The sequence below is a fragment of the Saimiri boliviensis genome, chromosome 2, assembly GCF_048565385.1.
Source record: "Saimiri boliviensis isolate mSaiBol1 chromosome 2, mSaiBol1.pri, whole genome shotgun sequence".
NCBI lineage: Eukaryota > Metazoa > Chordata > Mammalia > Primates > Cebidae > Saimiri > Saimiri boliviensis.
In genome coordinates, this window is record NC_133450.1 from 36,170,761 (window position 1) to 36,193,559 (window position 22,799).

A 22,799-nucleotide genomic window follows, 5' to 3' on the forward strand; every position below is an offset into this window, starting at 1 on the left:
TGGGAGGCTGAGGTGTGTGGATCATCTGAGGCTGGGAGTTCGAGACCAGCCTGACCAACATTGAGAAACCCAGTCTCTACTAAAAATACAAAATTAGTCAGGCATGGTGGCACATGCCTATAATCCGAACTACTCAGGAGGCTGGGGCAGGAGAATCGCTTGAACCCAGGAGGTGGAGGTTGCAGTGAGCCGAGATCACACCATTGCACCCCATCCTGGGCAACAAGAGCAAATCTCAAAAAAATAAAAATTAAAAAACAAACAAACAAACATGTATCTGCCTGGCACTTGTCATTTTGCCTAAAAAAAACCCCCAAAAAACCATATATCTACTACTCAGTTTTGTCAATCTTTAATTTTTGTCACGTCTGCTTCTGATGTTTGTCTTTAAGAAATGGACCATGATAGATGCAGTTGAAGCCCTACATACTTCTCTCCAATGTTACTCCCTTTTTTCTAGCATTGACCCTACATTTGGTTGTGTTTATACTTTCACCTCATTTGTATATGATAAAAATACCTGGGGTTACATTTTCTTATGGCAGTAAGTGGCTTCAGTGTGTCCCGTCATGTTCTCCCAGAACCCACCTGGCTCTCTTCACTTCTCTAACTTACCTGACTTTGCAACCCCCAGGTTAGCCATTAAATGGTTCTAATTGCTGTAATATAAGACAGTGTTTCTGACTTTTTAAATTTTATTTTATTTTATTTTATTTTTAACAGCAAAGCTTTTGTTCAGTTGAAATCATATGCTAGGCTGGGCACAGTGGCTCACGCCTGTAATCCCAGCACTTTGGGAGGCTGAGGCAGGCGGATCACCTGAGGTCAGGAGTTCGAGACCAGCCTGACCAACATAGAGAAAGCCTATCTCTACTAAAAATACAAAATTAGCTGGGCATGATGGTGCATGCCTGTAATCCCAGCTACTCAGGAGGCTGAGGCAGGAGAATCACTTGAACCCAGGAGACGGACATTGCAATGAGCCGAGATCGCGCCATTGCACTCCAGCCTGGGCAACAAGAGTGAAACTCTGTCTCAAAAAAAAAAAAAAAAAAAAAAAAAAAGGAAATCATATGCTTGTTCCCAAATATAGAAAATCCATGAGTGTGGATCTGGGATGAGAAACAACAAATAGTACTGCCTTGGCAGGTTTTTAGAATTACATAAACTGTTTGATGCTGTTTATACCCTTCAGATGTTTTTAGTTCAATGCTGATTTTTGAGATTTACTGATCTTACAAATGTAGTTCTACTTGAATCATGTTTAATTGCAATATAGTATTCCACCATACAAATACACTAAATATGTTTATCCATCCCTCCGTTGGACATTTAGAATGTTTCCAATTTTTCATACGCCAATGCTGCAATAGATATGCCACCTTGTGACCAATATATTTGGATTTATTTCTGCCACTTCATTTGTCCCCTCTGTTTACTCCTTTTTTCTTTCTTTTTTTTTTTTTTTTGAGACGGAGTCTTGCTCTGTCGCCCAGGCTAGAGTGCAGTGGCGCCATCTTGGCTTACTGCAACCTTCGCCTTCTGGGTTTAAGCAATTCTCCTGCCTCAGCCTCCTGAGTAGCTGGGATTACAGGTGCAGGCCACTACACCCAGCTAATTTTTGTATTTTTAGTAGACGTGAGGTTTCACCATGTTGGTCAGGCTGCTCTTGAACTCCTGATCTCATGATCCGCCCACCTCGGCCTTCCAAAGTACTGGAATTATGGGCATGAGACACTGCACCTGGCATCCTTTTTTTCGATATATTATTTTCTTGTCCCTATCTAGATTTAATAGGCTTTGCTTTTTTCATTTCCTCACTCTACTGATTTGAGGTATACATACTCTGTTTTTATTTGTTATTCCTTCTATTATTCTAGACTTAAAGACTGCTGGTTTTTCCCTATTATCTATCCTATCTTTCTTTCTTATATAAATAGAACCCTCAACTTTTAGCTTAGCACATTGTTATTCAGAATAAAGACTATATTTCTGTTTGTAGAAATGTACAAACCTTCTTTGTAGCTGGGTATAACCATGTGAATAAGACCTGGCCAGTAGGATACCAGCAAAAGAAAGGTATGAAACCTCTGAGTCACTAATTAAAGGGAAGAGGTTGGAATGTGAATATCAGGTGACCCAGCTTCAAATACCCAGAGGACATTGCAGAGCTGGATTGCTAGAAGGTTTCATGAGAAAGAAAGAAACATCAGCTTGGTTTAAGCCATTGTTATTTGCAGTTCTTTCTTACAGCAGCCAAACAGTGATTTAACCAAACTGCTATTTTAAAAAATTTATCCTGATGCCAGGCACGGTGGCTCGTGCCTGTAATCCCAGCACTATGGGAAGTTGAGGCAGGTTGACTACAAGGTCAGGAGTTCAAGACCAGCCTGGCCAACATGGTGAAATCCTGTCTCTACTTAAAAAATACAAAAGTTAGCTGTGTGTGGTGGCACACACCTGTAATCCCAGCTACCTGGGAGGCTGAGGCAGGAGAATTGTTTGAACCCAGGAGGCGGAGGTTGCAGTGAGCCGAAATCATGCCACTGCACTCCAGCCTGGGAGACAGAGCAAGACTATGTCTCAGATTAAATAAATAAATAATTAAGTAAGTAAGTAAAGTATCCTGGTTAGACTTATTCTGCTTCCTGAATCTGAGGCTTCACATCTTTCATCGTTTGGAAACTTCTCAGCCACTATCTCTTCAAGTAATACCTTTCCTTCATTCTCTTCTCCACTTTTGGAATCTTATTTGGTAGATATAGGGATTCTACTATCCAGGTATCAGCTGCTGTATCTTTATTTCCGTAGGCAGCATTCTGGATGATTTCCTTAGGTCTGTCTTCCTGTCCGTTAAGTCTGTCTTCAGTGGTGCCTAATCTGATGTTTAATCTATCCATTAATACATTTTAATGTCAATGAAAACACTTTCATTTCTAAAAGTTCTATTTAGTTTTCAAGTCTACCTGATCTTTTTAGGTAGTGTCTTGTTCTTGTCTCATGCTTTCAATTTCTTTCTTATATCTTCAAAACTTTTGAACTCATTTTTTTATAGTCTTTTGCCAACAGTTCTATTATTAGAAGTTGTTGGGGATCTAGTTCAATTGATTTTGTGTATGTGGATTCTCACTCACTGTAGATTGTAAATACTAAATACTCAAGTATGTAGTCATGTTTGATTTTATATTCCTCTTCATTAAGGCTTTTTGTGTGTGTGTGTGCAGATCCTGTGTGATCTGAGTTGAGGTCTTATCTTTCCAGAGAGGTATTATATCTATCTCTACCAGGCTCCCTAGGGGTATCACTGGCCCAGAACTTGGGTTTCCTAAACCACACAGGTAGTACAAATCCTAACATTAAAAGTGTTGCCATCAGGTTCTCAGGGGAGACTTCCTCTTGTTTTTCTATCCAGAGCCTTAACTAAGTCTGAGAAGCTGTTGTCATCTCCTGTACCGGTGAATGACTTTCCTTTCTTTGTCTACTCTCTTATTGAGGGTAAGCCCTTCAATAGACCTATTTTTTATTTTTAAATTTTGTTCACATGTCACTAATTAAAAGAAGTAATAGTTTGACTTCAAGTGGAAGTCTGTTTCAGCTCCAACCTCCAGCTGGCCAGTCCTCATTTCTATCCCCACAGATGTTAAAACTCTAACCTCAAACCTTACATTACTCTAGGGAGGCCAGCCACACACCACCTGCTGCTCAGTCAGCTATCAGAGGACCAATGGCCTCTCCCTCTTCATTCTGTTACCTAAGGACTTTTCTTACTTTTTTCAGTGCTCAGCTCTGCATTTATATGAATTTTTAAAATATTTAACCCAGTATTTCCAGGTGACTCATAGCGGGGTTGTTTTATTGTCCTTATTACTAGAAACAGAAGTCTCTTCCCTCTGAGGTAGATCTCACACTGCCTGGCTGAGTCCATCCCTACTTACCCTTTCCTTTCCTCAGGTCCCTCCCACAATACCACAGCCTAAGGCAGGGTTCTCAAACTTCATAGTGTACAGAATCATTTTCTGGGAACTTGTTAAACATGCAGATTATTAGCAAACCCCCAGGAGACTTTGATTGAGAGGCCTGAGGTGGATCCCAGGAATATGCATGCTTAACAAGCATTCTAGGTGGTTCTGGCAAAACGTTTCTGACCATACTTCGAGAATCACCACCTAAGGTCTCCTGCCCTTTCTCGATTCGTCCCTTTCTGTTGGCAGCACCTGCCAGAAGCCCTGCAAGTTTGTTTTGCAAAGTCTGAGTTAGGAGACAACAATGCCAACAGACCCAACGTTCGAGAGTTCTAGTCCAGACTAGTCCAGGACCACTCCCCTCAGCCACGGTGATGCCACTGATTTGTCCTGCTAGACTCCAGCTATCAATAACACAGGCCATCCATTCAGGCTCTACTAATTGAGGCTTGGACATTATTTGGAGAAGGGTGAGATGAATTTTCCCTTTGTACTTCTGAAAGAAGGGTTTGCTAAGCAGATGGATACTATAAACAAAACTATACATATAAAGATTTATTCATTTAATTTTATTAAGTGTACGTCTTCACTGTCTAGATGGGTTATGCTCCAGAATGTCTCTGAAAGTTAGCAGTTTAGAATGTATTCTCCCATAGAAACACTGGGAAAGGTGGTCAGTTTCCCAGATCAGCCCACCCAAACCTGTAAAGAAAATAATTATTCCCATTTAAGACCTATTCTATGTCAGGACCTTAACATATGTGATCCGATATAATTCTCAAAATAACTCTTAGAAGTAGACATTTGTGGTTTTGCCTTAGTGGTGAAGGGACTTGCCCAGGGTCACATAGCCTGTAAGTGGCAGAGCCAAGTTAGGTCTCGTTCCACAACCTGTGTCCTTGTTACCAGGAAAGCAGACCATCACCTTCTGTGGCTCGTATATTTAACAAAGGGTGAGAGGAAGGTCCTGAAACACCATCCTTCCCCACATTGAGAAAGAAATGTTAAGATAATAAATAGAACCTCTCCACTGCAGCCACAGGTGGCTCCAGAAGTGATGGGGAACCCAGAAGATCGGTAGCGTGTCTTTGGTGTGCCTCATGAGTGAGCAGAGCAAAGACGCAAGTAAGATCACAGCTTAGTCAACTGCTCAGAGTTTGGTCTTAAACTACCTTCGGTTTCATTTTGCATGGGGGGAAAAGGCATCTTACTGAAAGTTGACTTTCCCCAACTCTCCCTCTCATGCGGCCCTCCCTCCCATAAACCTCTGCCCCTCCCTGCCATAAACCTCTGCCTGCTTGCAGAGAGGCAGCTCCCTGCTCTGCTCTGCTCTGCAGGACTCACCTTGTCAGCCAGCAGCTCCCTTATCTTACTGGCCTGCAGGCGGAACCGGAAAAGCTGGGTTTCCAGAGCCAGGCAGCGTTTCTGCCAGTCTATGCTGGCCCGCATATCCACCTTGAGTTCTGCCATGATGGGATCAACTTCTGGATTATTCCAGGGAGCCCTAAGAACCAGCATGCAGAAAGAAGAAAAGATAAATAAGTGTGTGAGGAAGAGTTCTGTGGGGAAAAGAGGGGAGGGGAACAAAAGACAGAGAAAACAGGGTTGGGGAGGAGAATTGGTCACCTATCCCCAAAGCCCCATCCCTGCCTTCCTCAGCTCAGTGTGTCCTGCTCCATTGTAAGTTAGCTGAGAGCCTCAGGAAGCAGCGAAACCTGAGACACCTTGAGGAGAACCTAGTCTCATTTGGACAGAAGTGAAAAGTAGGGCTCATTTGTTTTTCAATTATCCATACAACAAATTTATCCATTAAACAGCTACTTATGTGTCTGGCCCTGTGCTCGGCCCTGGAGATGCAAATGGAACGAAGAGAAGTTCCCTGTCTTTGGGTTTTTCAAGGAAATCTTGGAAAAATTTAATTACAATGTGGTTATAGTTGCCAAGTGATAGGCAGATAAATGGGAATGGGAGCTGGGAAAAGTGGGAGGGATGTGTTTAGGGAAGGCTTAAAGAGGGTAACAGATGCATCCCAGGTCACATAGTTTATTAGAGGCAGAACTCAGGTTCCCAGTTTATTTCATATTCTACTTTACCTATATAAGATGTTAGATAGAACAAAATGGAAAGAAAATATAATGCTTTGAATGTCCTTGATAGTCTTCTATTTAGATGGGAATTTGTCTGTTGTTATCATTGAATCATCCATCCCACTTTGGAACAGATCTTTACCATTTCCTTCACGTTCAAAGATGCAAACCAAAAACTGCTAGATATTTTGCTGCAGCCTCTGGAGAAAGCCACAAGTCTTTGGGGGGAAATGTTGTACACATTCAGAACAAATCAGGTATATATCTATAGTATGCATAGCTAGGGGAATTCACCTAGATGCCTCCTGGACATATTTAGAGAAAAAAAAAAAGCCGGGCGCGGTGGCTCACGCCTGTAATCCCAGCACTTTTGGAGGCCGAGGCGGGTGGATCACGAGGTCAAGAGATCGAGACCATCCTGGTCAACATCGTGAAACCCCGTCTCTACTAAAAATACAAAAAATTAGCTGGGTATGGTGGTGGGTGCCTGTAATCCCAGCTACTCAGGAGGCTGAGGCAGGAGAATTGCCTGAACCCAGGAGGCGGAGGTTGCGGTGAGCTGAGATCGCACCATTGCACTCCAACCTGGGTAACAAGAGCGAAACTCCGTCTCAAAAAAAAAAAAAAAAAAAAAAAAAAAAAGAGAGAGAAAAAAAACTGGATGGAGGATGAGAAAAGGAAGAAGGATGCATGAGCATGCATGAGAGAGGAATACAGGCAGAGTGAGCAGAAGGAGAGAAGGCCTGGGAGATACAACCATCATCAGGATTTTTCAAATCCTCCTTCTAAGGTGTTATGATGAATGACACTGGCCAAAAAGTATAAATTTGGTCTGTCCCAAACCATGACACATGGTCACCCTAGATGATTTTAAGGAATAATTTTTAATTGTTTAGATTGATTTTTTTTTTTTTTTTTTTTGAGGGAGAGTCTCACTCTGTCACCCACGCTGGAGTGCAACGGCATAATCTTGGTTCACTACAACCTCCAACCTCTGCTTCCTGGCTTCATTCAAGTGATTCTCATGCCTCAGCCTTCTGAGTAGCTGGATTACAGGCATGCACCACCAAGCCTGACTAATTTTTTGTATTTTTAGTAGAGATGGGGATTCACTATGTTGGCCAGGCTGGTCTTGAACTCCTGGCCTCAAGTGATCCACCTGCTTCAGCCTCCCGAAGTGCTGGGAATTACAGTTGTGAGCCACCACACTCAGCTGATAATATTTTAAAATGTCATCTGTTAGAAATGTTTATGATATATAGGTGAAATGATATAATATCTGAGATTTGTTTTAAAATACTTCATGGTAAGAGGTAAATAGGGGAGGAGATACATGAAATAGGATTCTTAAAATGCTGATAATTTTTGAAGCTGGGTGATGGGTATATGGGAGTTATTTATATGATCTCTCCACTTGAACATATGCCTGGAATTTTCCATAATAAAAATCTGTTGCTTTTTAAAATCCCCCTTTCCTTCCCCAGGAGGCACATGGCCTCAGAAAACCTAGCCACCTCCTGCACTATTGCCAGATATTACCACAGTGCAAAGTTAGCCTCTCTTTGATGGGCTAATTACCAGTAGTGCTTCTCCCCTTGAATGTGACTTTTATTCATATCTTTCTCCCATCATATACTACAAATAGCTATTGTTTATTGAGTCTTTATTGTGTGTCAGGCACGTGTGGCCTCTTTAATCCTTACAACAACCTGTGAAAGAACAGGTAGGTACTGTTGTCCACACACACGAGGACACTGAGGAACAGAGAAGCCAAGTAATTTACAGATAATTGTACAGCTATTTAGTGGTGGAGCTGGGATTCTAGTTGCAAATTCCTAGTTCGTTGGCACTGTATGCTCTTTACCCACCCCCAAAATAAAAATAATTCCAGTTTCACAAAGAATGAGGTAGACTTGATAATGGCAGAAATCGTTTCTAGGATCTTTCAGAAGCCTTAGCACAAGGATGAACCTATATCCCAGATTTTCCAAGACATCTTGGGCTCAAATATTCTGAGACCATAACCTCTCTAAGCACTGACACTTACCATGTGTCCTGACTTTTCATCTAAAAAACAAGACCTGCAGAGAAAAGCCCAACAATTAAACCACTGATGGACTGCGTGAGCTCGGTTCTTGGCTCCTCAGAACACATGACTTCAGTGCTGCTCTCCCAGCCTGTCATCCAAACAATCCCTACATTGAGACCTCCCAGCAATCCCTACCTCAAAAGACTGGGACCAACTGGAACGGGCAGGAAGACAAAAGAAAAAAACAAAACATGACCTTCTCTGAGCTAAGATCACAGCTGAAAAGACAAAACAGAACCTTGTAAGGCTCTCAAAGAAGGCCAGGAGGCTTCATGTTTGATTTTCCATTGCCCTTTAATGAGGGCATTGCTTTTCCTTGTATAAATACGGAAAGTGGCATATCTGAGACTAGAACCTGGGAGTCTTGCAACTCAGCTCAGGGCTAAGAAATAACAGCAAAAGCATAAAAGCAAGGGGCAGGGGAAATGTAATCCTTCTGTGTAGTTGAAAGAGTTTGATTAATATTGATTCCCTCTTACTGACTGTCAAAGCTGCTGCTCAGACAGATTCTATTGGGAGAGTGAAAACCCAAACTATCAAAATCTCTAAGTACTTTGAAAAGATGTCACTGGTGTCTGCCTAGCCCTGATATCTGAGATTATGCTTAGTTTAGGGAATGCTTTCCCCAATCAAGCAACTCCGTGACAACATGGTTCTGAACTGATCAAGTGGTCTGGTTAATCCTCTCCCTGCCTTGGGGATGGAGAGAATTAACCATCCTCTCCCTGGCAAGTTGCTGAGGAGGTTGGGACTCGTGCAAGGCTTGCCTCGGCATGTGAGGAGAGCAGAGAGGTTTTGAAACAGATCAGGAGCAAGGTGGCTGCTGCCAAGCCCAAGGCCCAGAGGCTCTTCCGACAGAAGCAGGTGGTCGGAGCAACAGCAATAACATAAGGGAGGTTAAAGGAAGATACCAGTAAGCTGAGCCTCACCTGCTAAGTCACCTTGCAATTGTACCTTCCATAAAAGTGCACAAGGATGAGCAGAAATGAATACCTTACATTTACAGTAGAGTTTGTAAATTGTCAAAGCATTGCGATGCGTGTGTTATTTCTCTCTTTATCCCTGAGATGGAGGACAAGGACAATTACTCACAATGAACAGATGAGAAAACTCATCACATCTATGACTTGCTTAGAGACTTGCATAGAGCTAAGCAGTAGCAGAGCTGGGCCAAGAATCCTGATCTCCCAGCATCTACAACTGTCCCCTTCCCATGATGATGCTTCAGTAGTGGTAGCAGATATTCATACTAACAGGCTAGTATGACTATTCTAACAGGTACCAGATATTCATGCTAACAAATCAACATTAATGGCAAAAATAAATGGAGAAATGAGAGAGGGGAAGTGAGCTGGGAACAAAACTCAGCTCAATTTTTTTTTTCTACTTTTATTCTAGAATGCTCTATCACACATTAGAAAAAGAGAGAATAGTACAATAAGTCCTTATGTTCCCAATACCCAGCTAAAATTATGATCAGCTCTTGGCCAGTGTTGTAAAACTCGGTTTTCTTGATTCCGTTGGCACCTAGCCTGCTAAACTGCTTGGCAGGTGAGTGGAAAGATTGCCATGGTCTTGATACCTGCTTTGGCATCCCCTGAATCCTCCAACACCTGGGACTGAAATGCCATAGCAGTCAGTGGGGATATGCCTCAGAGGCAGAGGCTGGGAGCAGGATGGATGGGAAGGTAGCACAGGGAGTCATTAGGTGACTCCAGACTCAGAGCCTGTATCAGAGAAATTTGATACAGGATTTGACCTGGGATCTCTCTGGCAAGTTTGAGGATTTGACCAGAAACTGACAAAAATGCTAGGATTACTTTTTTTTTTTTTACTTTTTTTGAGACAGGGTCTTGCTCTGTTGCTCAGGCTGGAGTGCAGTGGCACAATTATGGTTCACTGAAGCCTCAACTTTTCCAAGCTCAGGTGACCCTCCCACCGCAGCCTCCCAAGCAGCTGGGACTACAGATGTGCACCACCATGTTTGGCTAATTTTTGTAAAGACAGGGTTTCACCATGGTGCCCAGGCTGGTCTCGAACTCCTGGGCTCAAGTGATACACCTGCCTCAGCCTTCTGAAGTGTGTTGAGCCACTGTGCCTGGCCTAAGATTACGTCCTTTTTTTTTTTTTTTTTTTTTTTTTTTTTTTTTTTGAGACGGAGTTTCACTCGTTACCCAGGCTGGAGTGCAATGGCGCGATCTCGGCTCACCGCAACCTCCGCCTCCTGGGTTCAAGCAATTCTCCTGCCTCAGCCTCCTGAGTAGCTGGGATTACAGGCACGTGCCACCATGCCCAGCTAATTTTTTGTATCTTTAGTAGAGACGGGGTTTCACCATGTTGACCGGGATGGTCTTGATCTCTCGACCTTGTGATCCACCCGCCTCGGCCTCCCAAAATGCTGGGATTACAGGCTTGAGCCACCGTGCCCGGCTGATTACGTCCATTTTATTTTGAGATGAAGTCTCGCTTTGTCACCCAGGCTGGAGTGCAGTGGTGCAATCTCAGCTCACTGCAACCTCCGCCTCCTAGGTTCAAACGATTCTCCTGCCTCATCCTCCTGAGTAGCTGGGAGTATAGGCCTGCACCACCACACCAGCTACTTTTTGTATTTTTAGGGGGCCGGGCATAGTGGCTCACGCCTGTAATCCCAGCACTTTGGGAGGCCGAGGAGGGTGGATCACGAGGTCAAGAGATCGAGACCATCCTGGTCAACATGGTGAAACCCCATCTCTACTAAAAATACAAAAAATTAGCTGGGCATGGTGGCACGTGCCTGTAATCCCAGCTACTCAGGAGGCTGAGGCAGGAGAATTGCCTGAACCCAGGAGGCGGAGGTTGAGGTGAGCCGAGATCATGCCATTGCACTCCAGCCTGGGTAACAAGAGCGAAACTCCGTCTCAAAAAAAAAAAAAAAAAAAAAAAAAAAAAAATTGTATTTTTAGTAGAGATGAGGTTTCGCCATGTTGACCAGGCTGGTTGAACTCCTGGCCTTAGGTGATCCACCAGCCTCAGCCTCCCAAAGTGCTGCGATTACAGGCATGAGCCACTCACTGCTCCCGACCCTGAGACTAAGTTTAATTCAAACAACTTTAAAGTGATTCCTGTGCGCAAGATTGGGGACAAAAAGATGAATAAAGATCTTGTGGCTTTTGAGGCTCAAGTCTACAGCCTGAATATCCTGGTAGCTCCCTGCAAAGGCTCCTAATCAATACAGGAGCCTAAAAGAAAGAGGTCAGAGGTCATCATAGGCCTCAAAATAGCTCATTGCCTCTAACTTGTGGAGGACATGGGAGGAATTGGAAGGCAACCGGGCTTCTGTTACATGTACAGTTTCCACCAGGCTCTCTCATGTCACCTCAGTATGGTTCATTCCCTGAGTGTGAGTACCTGTATGACTTCCACTTGTTAGTGAGGGGCTACCACCATCTCCTAAAAGTGCTCTGCCAGATGAGGCTGACTACCTGTCCATTGTGGGAAAGAAACAGCTTTGTGTCCCCTTTCTGGGAAAGAGGCTGAGAGAAGGGTGTGAGCGGACACAGGGACAGCTCCTTCTGATCTCAGCACTGTCATCTGATCAAGCTAACAACAGGCGTTTGACCAGTACTGGGTGCCTGCATCACATTCCACACAATGTCAGCGGAGACAAAGAAAAGGCGAGCATGTCCTAGGCCGCAGGGACCTAAATACCAAAAGAAGGGGTCAGGACAACCAGGTACAACATTCCTTGAAAACAAAAACATCAAAGAGAAACAGCTTAGTACCTAAGATCCCATGCTCTGGCATTGACAGCCCTGGGTTAGAATCTGAGCTCGGGCACTAAATAATCCTGTGGCCTTAAGCCATCTGCTTAACTTCTTTGAGACTCAGGTCCATTTTGAAATTGAGGGCAGTAATATTTGAAAATGAGGACAATAATATTTGGTTGAACCACATGGAACTGTCAACATTTAACAATTTTTCAACCTTCAAAATGGCCATTTCATATATCACATCATGCAGGGCTTTTGAGAATTAAAGGAGATATCACAAAAGCCTGGTGCACACTAAGTACTCAATAAATGACTGTTATTGTTGATATCGGTAAGCAAAAGGCAAACCAATAGCATCCAGAACCAAAGAGATGTGGCCCAAAGATGTGCTCACTAGGCTGAGTGTGGTGGCTCATGCCTGTAATCCCAGCACTTTGGGAGACCAAGGCAGATCACCTGAGGTCAGGAGTTCGAGACCAGCCTGGCCAACATGGAGAAACTAAAAATACAAAAATTACTGCTAAAAATACAAAAATTAGCCAGGTGTGGTTGGAGGTGGGGGGGTGCCTGTAATCCCAGCTACTCAGGAGGCTGAGGCAGGAGAATTGCTTGAACCCAGGAGGCGGAGGTTGCAGTGAGCCGAGATCATGCCACTGCACTCCAGCCTGGGCGACAGAGAGAGACTCCAGCTCAAAAAAAAAAAAAAAAAAAAAAGATGTGCTCACTACCAGATCTAACTCTGGCGATCTGGAGGGAAGGTCATATGATTTTTAAAAGTTATTGTATTTATTTATTTTTGAACATTGAACAAAAGGGTATATAGTGCAAAGTAAGGCTTCTTCCCATGCCTGTGCTTCAGCCCTATTTCTCCCCAGAGGCAACCACTGTTACAGGTTTCTGTGTGTTCTCTCAGAGATATTCAGGGCATATACAAGCATTCATATATATGTGGCATACTCACACACAAATGGTTGCACACCATACACACTGTACTCAACAATATAACTTAGAAGTATTCCTACATCAGTATACATATCTGCCACATTTTCCCTCCACGCTTTGTAACGGCTTTAATGTATCCTATTGTGTGGCTATTATGTGCTCTTATTGAAAGAGCCCTTACTGATGGACATCTGGGTTGTTTCCAACCTTTTGCTAAAGTAAACAATGCTGCAGTGAATATTCAATTATGTACACCATTTATATACATCAGGGTATATCTGAGGAATAAAGTTGCAGAAAACGGAATTTAGAAGTAAGTGATAGACACTTTAAATTGCCAGACATTTCTTTGGATTTTTTTTTTTTTCTGGCAGGAATGGGAGGAACATGCTCTCCCCTGTAGCTGGTGACTTCTGAAGAGGGCAGAAGAGGCTCCACGTGTTTTCAGCTCAGTTGTTTCAATGAGTTTGGGGTCACAGGGTGCACCCCACCATTACCCAACTCTGAGCAGGCCCCCTCGGCAGTCTGTGGGAGGGTGGCAGAAGTGGACCAAACCCTACATTAGGAATTTAGGAAGCTTGGGTTTCAGTTATGCCTCTTGTAATTTTTAGCTATGTGACTTTGGGCAAGTCACAACTTTTTTTTTTTTTAAGAGACAGGATCTCACTCTGTTGCCCAGACTAGAATGCAGTGGCAATCATAGCTCACTGAAGCCTCGAACTCCTAGGCTCAAGCAATCCTTCTGCATCAGCCTCCCAAGTAGCTGGGACTACAGGCCCACACCACCACGCCCAGCTAATTTTAAAATTTTTATGTATTTGTAAACACGAGGGTCTCCCTATGTTGCCCAGGCTGGTCTCGAACTCCTGGCATCAAGCTTTCCTCCTGCCTTGTCTTCCCAAAGTGCTAGGATTACAGGTAGCTGGGACTACAGGCCCACACCACCACGCCCAGCTAATTTTTAAATTTTTATGTATTTGCAAACACGAGGGTCTCCCTATGTTGCCCAGGCTGGTCTCGAACTCCTGGCATCAAGCTTTCCTCCTGCCTTGTCTTCCCAAAGTGCTAGGATTACAGGCATGAGCCACCGCAACTGGCCTAAATCACAACTTTTTAGAGTCCCTGTTTCCTCCTTTGGAAAATGGGGCTAATAATACGCAGAAACACTAATACCGATGTTCCATCAAATGTTAAGAGATGGCACCAGTCCAATACACAGTGTCTATCCATAGAAAACAGTCCAAAAATTCTGATGGAGTAACTGATAACTCTTCCACTGAATTTTAAAAATGGTCTTTCAAGCGTTTTAGCTGAACCAAGGCTCTGTCCCGGAAGAGTTTTACGAGGTGGATTCACAGTAAAAGCTATGGAGGAGATATCCTGGCAGGCAGAAATCCCACAGGGAGAGGAGTTTCCTTCCTGAGGGTCTTCACCGCTTCTGCCACCCCCACTAAGGCCCCTGGTTCCTGGAGACCGAGTCCTCGCTAAGACTCCTAGGACACAATGCTCTGTCATTCGGCGCCCAACCTGTTCTCTTTTCTGCTTGGCTGACCTGCTCCTAGCAGTCGAGCCTGAGCCATAGGGTCCCTAAGAACACCCAGAAACCACATTAGAAATAACCTAAGGTGAGGTGGGGAGGGGTGAAAGGGTGCGAGCACCGATAGCAAGGTGGCAGTCTGCACGTCCGCTCCGAGGGCCCTTCCCAGGAGCGGCCGGATCGGGCCAGTCCCCAACTCCAGGTCCTCCTGTGGGAGGCTCCTCCCGGCCTTGCGGCCCGGGTCCCCAGGGGCACCCGGCTCGCCAAGCCGGACCCGCGCTCCAGCGCTCCCCACCGCCGGGAGCTCGCTTCCAAGTAGGGAAGCACCTGCTCCGGACTGTCCTCCCGGCCGAAGGGGCCCCGCATGCAGTCTGACGCCCTCTCCCGCAGCGCAGCCCCAGCCCACCCTTGCGGTGGGCAAGCAGGTCACTCACCTCCGGCGAGCTCGCGGCCGTCCCCGCTGCGCACCGGGCACACGGGCGCCCTCGGGCCGCCGCCGCCGCCGCCGCCGCCGCCGACCTTGCTTCGCTCTCGTCCGAGTCTCGGGCAGCCGCTGGCTCTCGGCTCCTGGGCAGCAGGGGTCGCGGGCGGCGGGGCGGGGCGAGGCTGGAGCAGGAGGGGTGCCCGCGGGCTCGCTGCACAAAGCCGGGCCGTGCCTTGCGGCGCCCATTCAACGCTCCGCCGGGCGCCCTCCTCCCTTCGGCTCCCCGCCCGCTCCTTAAAGGCAGAGCGCTGGCCTCGGCTCTCCAGGCAGCTCGCGGAGAGGCACAGGAAATGACCTCAGCATGCTCCAGCCTCCCACCTCTCCGCACCACTGGGCTCGTCCCTGGGGCGGCGGGGTGTCCCAGGCGGCGGCCCCTGGCTCTCTGAAGAGGCCGCACCAACTGCCACGAGGGGCGACCAGAGCGCCCCGGAGATCTGCTCAGCCCCAAAGAGCGGGGGACCCTCGCAGGGTGCGCGACAAGACCAGACCCTCTCCTCCAAAGGTTCCAGGATTTGTCTGGCCACCTGTGGGAAATGTAAAGCCTGGGTATTTGGAACAGAAGTCCTTTTTTCAGTCTGGCAGATCAAACCTTATTTGAGTTGCAATTTGCAGAGGGAAAAAGAAAAAATAAGTCACGACAGCCCAGAGAGTAACTTGCTTGCTTATGTATACTTATTTTTTGGTGTTGCCATGTTGCCCAGGCTGGACTCGAACTTCCACCTTTCAAAACAGTCTTCTTCCTCAACCGTGCAGGCTCTCTGTCAGTCAAGGCCTGAACTGAAGCAAAATACCAGCAGGGCCTGTTTCTCCAAATGGTTCTTGGAAGACTCATCCCAGGCACCACAAAGAACACCCCCAGCCGGGGTTTGAATCTGAATCTCTGGGGATGGGGTGGGAAATGGCCCATCTAACAAGTTCCCCAGGCAATTCTCACCGAGAACTTTGAGAGCCCAGACACTAAGGAAAGCTGGTAGTGCAGGAGGCCAAAAGTGAAAGTTTAACTGAGCCAATGGGACTCCAATGGCTGAACTTGCAAACGGCTTTATAGCTCATGGGGATTGGGATAGATTAGCCCCATTCTGTGGGACAATGCTCTGGCTATCCACTTTAACATTCCAGAAGTTGCCTAGGGAAGCCCAAAAGCAAGTTCTCTGGATTTTGTTAAGGCGACAGTCATTCATTCACCTTTTTTTTTTTTTTCCAACATAGGTTCTTGTTCTGTTCCCCAGGCTGGATTGCAGTGGCACAATCAGAGCTCACTGAAACTTGAATTCCTGGGCTCAAGCAATCCTCTCACCTCAGTCTCCTGAACAGCTGGGACTACAGGCACATGCCACTATACCCAGCTTTTTTTTTTTTTTTTAATTTTAATTTTTTTATTTTAGAGATGGGGTCTCACGTATGAGACTATCCCAGGCTGGTTTTGAACTCCTGGACTCAAGCAATCCTCCTGCCTCAGCCTCCCAAAGCTCTGGGATTACAGGGATGAGCCACCGCACCTCAGCCCAGAACTCATTTAATATAACTTTGTTATATAGTAAAAAGGGATGAACCATGGAGAGTGGAATGGGAGGAACATGCTCTCCCCTATCTATAGCTGGTGGTTTCTGAAGAGGGCAAAAGAGGCTCCACAAGTTTTCAGCTCAGTTGTTAGTTTCAATGAGTTTGGGGCCACAGAGTGCACCCCACCATTGCCCAGCTCTGAGCAGGCCCCCTAGTCTGTGGGAGGGTGGTAGAAGTGGGCTGAACCCTGCATTAGGAATTTAGGAGGCTTGAGTTTCAGTCATGTCTCTTCTACTTTTTAGCTATGTGACCTTGGGCAAATTACAGCTTTTTTCTTTTTTTGAGACAGAATTTTGCTCTTGTTGCCCAGGCTGGAGTGCAATGGTGTGATCTCAGCTCACTGCAACCTCTACCGCCTGGGTTCAAGCGATTCTCGTGCCTCAGCCTCCCAAGTAGCTGGGATTACAGGCATGCACCACCATGCCTAGCTAATTATATATTTTTAGTTGTTTTTGTTTGTTTATTTTGAGATAGGATCTTGCTCTGTTGCCTAAGCTAGAATGCAGTGGCAATCATAGCTCATTGCAGCTTAGAACTCCTAGGCTAAAGCAGTTCTTCTGCCTCAGCCTCCCAGGTAGCTACTCACCATCACCCCTAGAGCCCGTTTCTTTGGATATTAGATTATTACAAGTGGCCCGACAAAGGAGAATGGAGGACGGAGCAGAGAGATGGAAAGAAAAGCCATCATGTGCCTGAGTTGAAAGATCTGCCAGGGCCCTCTTGTGAGAGGAGATGAAGCCAGGATGGGGACTTGTCAACTGGTCTGAGCTAATTTGGTCCTTTGGTGATTGTATTACCTGCTGTGGGACATGAGAGGCGAGTGGAGGCCATTTGTCTTCTTTTCTGTAATCTCCTGCAGGTGGGATATTAAAAATGGCTAAGGCCAAATTCTACTAAGTATACATGTATTGGTAAGCTGGCACAAAAGAGTCGCACAGCCTGCTTCAAGAAAGTGGGGCAGTTGGCCTCGTCTGGCTCTCATACCCCATTCATGCAAGGGCGAATAATCTTCCTGGGCAACTCCATGTTTTGAAACTGCTTATTTCACCAATGAAAGATTATTTCTAGCATCCCTCAAGCACATTAAGCCCTTGGGTGTATATTTTGATGTTGTTTGAAGTGCTCACGTAACCGTTTTCTGAAGTGCCGATTCCTGATTAGGGCATTTCAGATGCTAACTAACCACTCTAGGGGTTACACGAGAGTCACTTTATATACACACCACCAGGTTTAAGTTGGAATGTCTAAAAAATAAATTCCTACAGAGTCAATATAACAGCATCTTAGTCTGGGCCTCCTTCCTCGGACAGCACTATGGGAGGGAAAGGGGAACTTGGAACTGACCAGAGCTCAGTTCAACTTTATCACTGAAGTGGTGGTGGGACCTTGGGGCAGTTGCTTAAGTTTTCTGAATTCCTCATTTGTAAAATAATGATGGCAATAATTCTGGCCTCTTAGAGTTGTTGAAATGATTAAATGAGATAACATGGTGTCTGCCATGCAGCAAGTAATCTATAAATGGTAGCCTTTGTTACTTATCCTTTGAACAAATATTGGCTGGAGGTCTAGGAGCTCTCTGTTACAAGATTGCAATGGATAAGCAGATGGCTTGAGACAGGAATAACTCTAGGAGAGCTGGTGAAATGGTTGACAATTCATCTTCCCATGTGCAAGCCTTCTAGAAATCCCACTTCCCAACCCCACCTGCTTTCTCTGAGCAGGGCTCTGAGCTCAAAGGAGACCCCTTATTTCACCAAACAACCCTCAAATCAAGGGATCCCCTCCTCCTGCCTTCAGAGCCTGGTTCTCAGTTGCTGTTGGAAGGGGAAGAAAGGGGAGAAGGAGGAGAAGGGAGTCTCAGACTCCCAGGAAACTTAGGGCCAGTCCTAGTCCAGGCTTCTGCTCTCTGCCTTGGGTCACAGAGAAGTCAGGAGGTTACTTCTACTGCTGAATCTTTGGGAGCAATTTGGCTCTTTGGTGACTGTCAGGATTAGCCACTATGGCACTTGAGAGGTGAGGTAACCATGAATTGAAGCAGAGTGTCAAGAGTCACCATCCAAGTGGGGCTTAAGAGGGCAGTGACTGGACATGCAGGGAGAGGCCAGGTAGGAAAGAAAGAAAATGGCCCAGAGGTTAAATCCTCAGAGTTTGTGTGTGTGCGTGTGTGTGTGTGTGTGTGTGTGTGCACATGTGTGCGTGCGCATGTGAGATGGGTATAGAAAGATGGGAGAAAGTGTAAATACGGACTCTTTCATTTATTCATTCAGTTACTCACTAACAAATATTTATTGAGTACTTGCTATTTTCCAGCTACTGTGCTAGGAAGGAAAGTGTAGCAAGTGTAATCCACGAACTCTGGGCACAGGCTTTAGAACTAGACGTGCCAGTCTTTGAATCCTGGCTCTTCTGCCCAGGGGACACAGGGTGGAACTGATGCAGTTACCACATACATCACTGCAAATGATCTGTTCAGTGCAGCTGTGGGTATGGGAGCCAGAGAGAGCCAGGCAGAGGATGAGGAAGGGAGGCATCGACATTTGTAAATCAGGAATCAGAATTCTTTCCTTAGAGGGTTATTATAAAGGTGGAGATAAAGGGCCTGCCTCAGTACTTGGCATATTATTGGCACCTAATAAATATTATGAAATGAGGAGGAAACTTTAAGGTGTGAAGGTGTAAAGGACTAGCAAGATGCCCAAAGACTAGGGGGCTGGAAGGTACCCAGGAGGAGCAGCATGGATGAAGGGCATGGTGGAGAAGGATTCCAGTAAGGAGGTGAGCAGTGATTCCAAATCTACCTTTTGTTATAAAATGCTGTTGTGAAAATATAGATTCCAGGCCACCTTTAGCTCTTCATATCACTGGGCCTGGGAGTCTCCATTGTTGTGCACCTGTCTGGAGTCTGTACTGACTATGCCAGGTGTCATATTCTGACACTTGAGTGATTTTCTCAGAGAGCAAGTGCTAGGGCAGAACTGACGTAATTACAACATATATCAATGCAAAATGCTCTGTCCGCTGCAGCTGCGGGTTCTACAGGCAAGAGAGAGCCAGGCAGATAGGGGCTCAGTGGATAGGGGCAGGAGAGGGAGGGAGAAAGTGCAGCTGAGTTGGGAGCTGGTGGAGCTTAGGGAATGAGGATCAGGTAAATCCAGCCATCTGAACAGCAGTTCTAGATCATTTTAGAATTTGCAACATCCTAGTTTTAAGCCAGCTGTCTTATTTCTCCAACAGCTTTCATTAAAGATGAGAACAATGACTGCTCACATCAACTAGGGGAGGGAAGAGCTGGGCACGGACCAGCTTTAAGTAGATGGCAGGTTCTCCAGCAGCCCAGGGAGTCTGTGAGGGGAGAGACTAGGGCTCTGAGAAGCCAAGGAAACCCAGGCCAGTCAGGAAGCTGGCAGTGGCCCTTTTCTTTTCTGGGACGCATGTGTGGCAGCTATAGACAACGGGCTCTCAAGATGACAGTGGGTTCCACTTCCAGAGTTCATATTCCAGCTCTGGCACCTAGCTCGGCTCTTGGCACTCAGTAAGTACTCAACAGATTCTGGTTGTTATTATTATCTCCTCAACAGATGACAGACCCAACCCCAGAGAAAAGAAAGTCTCCCAGCCCTGCCTCATCCTCACACTCCATTCTGTCTGAGCCCCACCAGCCCATCTCAGAGCTGAAATACAAGAGGTCTGGTGACTCAGTCTGGGGTAACTGGACTTTGGAGGGCCTCTTCATGCTCCTTGATCTCCCCTCCTCAAAGCCACTACTTTTGCTGACAGGAAGAGGCTGGAGGCCTGGGGTGGGGGATCCTACATGCAGGGCTGTGAGTGTGAGTTTCTGCTCAGCCACCACTTTGCTCTGGAATCTGAGGACATCTCAGCAACTCCTTGTGCCTACGCCTAACAGTAAAATAGAAGCAGGACCTTTGTGGCTGCTATCTTCAGCCTGGGATAAGGAAGTGATGGACACTTCACCAGGGCCATGATGGGGAATGAGGGGCTGCTGCAGTACAAAACACATTGTTGGTTGGTCTGAGAATTACTGAATGCGAATAGAAGCAACTTCACCATAACACACTGGGGACACAGCTAGCCATTCCAGGGCACTGCAAACAAATGAAATCTTTCTAATCTACTTAAAAATCAAAACATTTAAAGCCAATATTTATTGAGGGCTGACTTTGTTCCTGACCCACTAAACATTTTAGGAGGAATCATCTTAATTCTCACAATTCTCTGGAGCTGTATTGTTTTCTCCATTTTAGAGATGAGTAGACTGAGGCTCACGAAGACCAAGTGACATGGCTAAGCTCAGGCAGCAAGTAAGTGGCCACACCAGGACGCAAACCCTGCCCCGCCTGACTCTAAAGACCAAGCCTTTAGCCACTGCATTACTCGGGGTTTGCCTCTGCTTCAGGGATGTGTGGGTTCCCCTGCAGGGCACTTTCCAGGCTGAAAGGTTGCCATGAGTGATCCAAAGAACCCTGGGATTCACAGAAAAGGCAAGAAGAATGGACAGAAGGAGAGGGCCTAGCCATTGCAGCTCCCCTCTGCCCTGCCCCTAGTGGTTTAGCCTGAACCAATAGGTCCATTATCTCCCTTGATGGTCAGGATTTGACCTTGTGCTCAGGGTTTTTGATGATGTGTCAGGGCTCATGTCCTACTGGAAGCTCTCTTTACCCACTCCTCTTTGTAAAAGAGGGTGAGTTCTGATGACAAACCTGCCATCCCTGTGGAAGTCCTGGACATGACCCGCCAGCACACTGGAGACTATCTCTCAGCTCCATCTAGTGGCCAGGATGGCTTATTTGTTTTCTTCAAGGACCCTGAGCCCGAGCATTCCAGCTCCCAGTCAGGTATAGGGCCAGATCTGTTCCCTTCTGATCTGACCACTGCATGCTTTGGTCACCTCCAAATGTGGTGATTAATGGGGATTTAAGCTGTGCTTACAGTGGAGACTTTATACTATGCATATTTTGATCCTGTTCAACTTTGCATAGTTTCAGGGGAGGGCGCTAGAACACTTAGTTGAATAAAAGATGAAGAAAAGATGGAAAGAATATTCTCCCCTTCCCTAGTTCCAAGTACCTGGCCCCAAGCAATGTGTACCTCTTCCTACTGTGCAAAGCACAAGACTGAAAGTATGCACAGACTGTCAACTTGGCACTCATTCCAAGCAGGCATCTTACCTAGCCTCATTACATGGGCAGGGGACAGGAAGAGATTCCTCTGCACAAAGCTGCAGGTCAAGGATCCTCTTGACCTTGTGATGGGACATAGAGCTGGAACTAGACCGACTCCCAATTGTATTAGGAGCTTTGCTCATGTACAAGTGAGCTTTGGGGTTTTCAGAGCGGTGGTGTGGAGAATGCACATTTCCAAAAAGGAATTCTGCATTTCCAGGTTTTGGATTTCCTAGTCCAGGTCCAGAAGAGGGAATACTAGAGTGAACCCAATAGAGAGGACCCACCCAAAGGAATCGGGTAGAGCTGACAGACAGGTTTCATATATAAGGTTGGTGATGGAGTGGAACAGGTAGTTTCCTAGGATGGAAAGCCAGTAGGCATTGCTCTAGGGTGACACGTGGCTGCTGTTGCTTCCAAGCACTGCACATTTCCTTACTGGCTATTGGGGAAACTCTCAGATGGCTTCTGGAATGGTTTGATCCTGAAAGTAGAAATTTCCTGGACACAGGGCATCATGGCTGTGTGGATCCAGGATCTCTAGAACAAAAGACACTCCTGAGAAGAACATGGTTCTTTTGGGAGGCAAAATTGTTAGTGTTGAAATAAATATGGCCAGGAGCAGTGGCTCACACCCGTAATCCCAGCACTTTGGGAGGTCAAAGAGAGTGGATCACAAGGTCAAGAGATTGAGACCCTTCTGCCCAACATGGTGAAACCCTGTTTCTACTAAAAATACAAAAAAAAAAAAAAATTAGCTGGGCATGGTGGTGTGCGCCTGTAGTCCCAGCTACTTGGGAGGCTGAGATAGGACAATTGCTTGAACCTGGGAGGCAGAGGTTGCAGCGAGCCATGATTGTGCCACTGCACTCCAGCCTGGCAACAGAGTGAGACTCTGTTTCAAAAAACAAAACAAAAAATCAACAACAACAACAACAAAAAGAAGTAAATCCACTGGAATACTCAAAGTAACTTTCTGTAAATATATTTCCCCTCAAGCATAATAAAGTGCATATGTAGTAATATACATGCAACTGGAAGCCATTTATAGAGGTGAGAATCACTAAAGTGTAACTAGAACCTTCCCCATTCCACATTCCTACTTTCACTGATATGGCTGACATGTTGTGATTCTTGTGTCCTATCTTGAGTTACATCACTACTTTTCACAATTTGTTAGGAGAAGAATGAGGGGTGCCCCTAATA

The 22,799-nt window shown here is 45.8% G+C and overlaps 1 protein-coding gene across 1 annotated transcript in view; it reads right to left on the reverse strand.

The window, feature by feature from the left end:
* Nucleotides 1-15,142, reverse strand: part of PLEKHH1 (pleckstrin homology, MyTH4 and FERM domain containing H1) — a 58,966-nt gene extending 43,824 nt beyond the window's left edge. Inside the window, exons 1-2 of the mRNA XM_010335186.3 lie at nt 14,801-15,142; nt 5,307-5,466 (exon numbers count right to left, since the gene is read on the reverse strand). Coding sequence (XP_010333488.3) covers nt 5,307-5,466; nt 14,801-15,036 — 396 coding nt within the window. The 5' untranslated portion in view covers nt 15,037-15,142. The remainder of the gene's footprint in view (nt 1-5,306; nt 5,467-14,800) is intronic.
* Nucleotides 15,143-22,799: the final 7,657 nt, after the last annotated feature.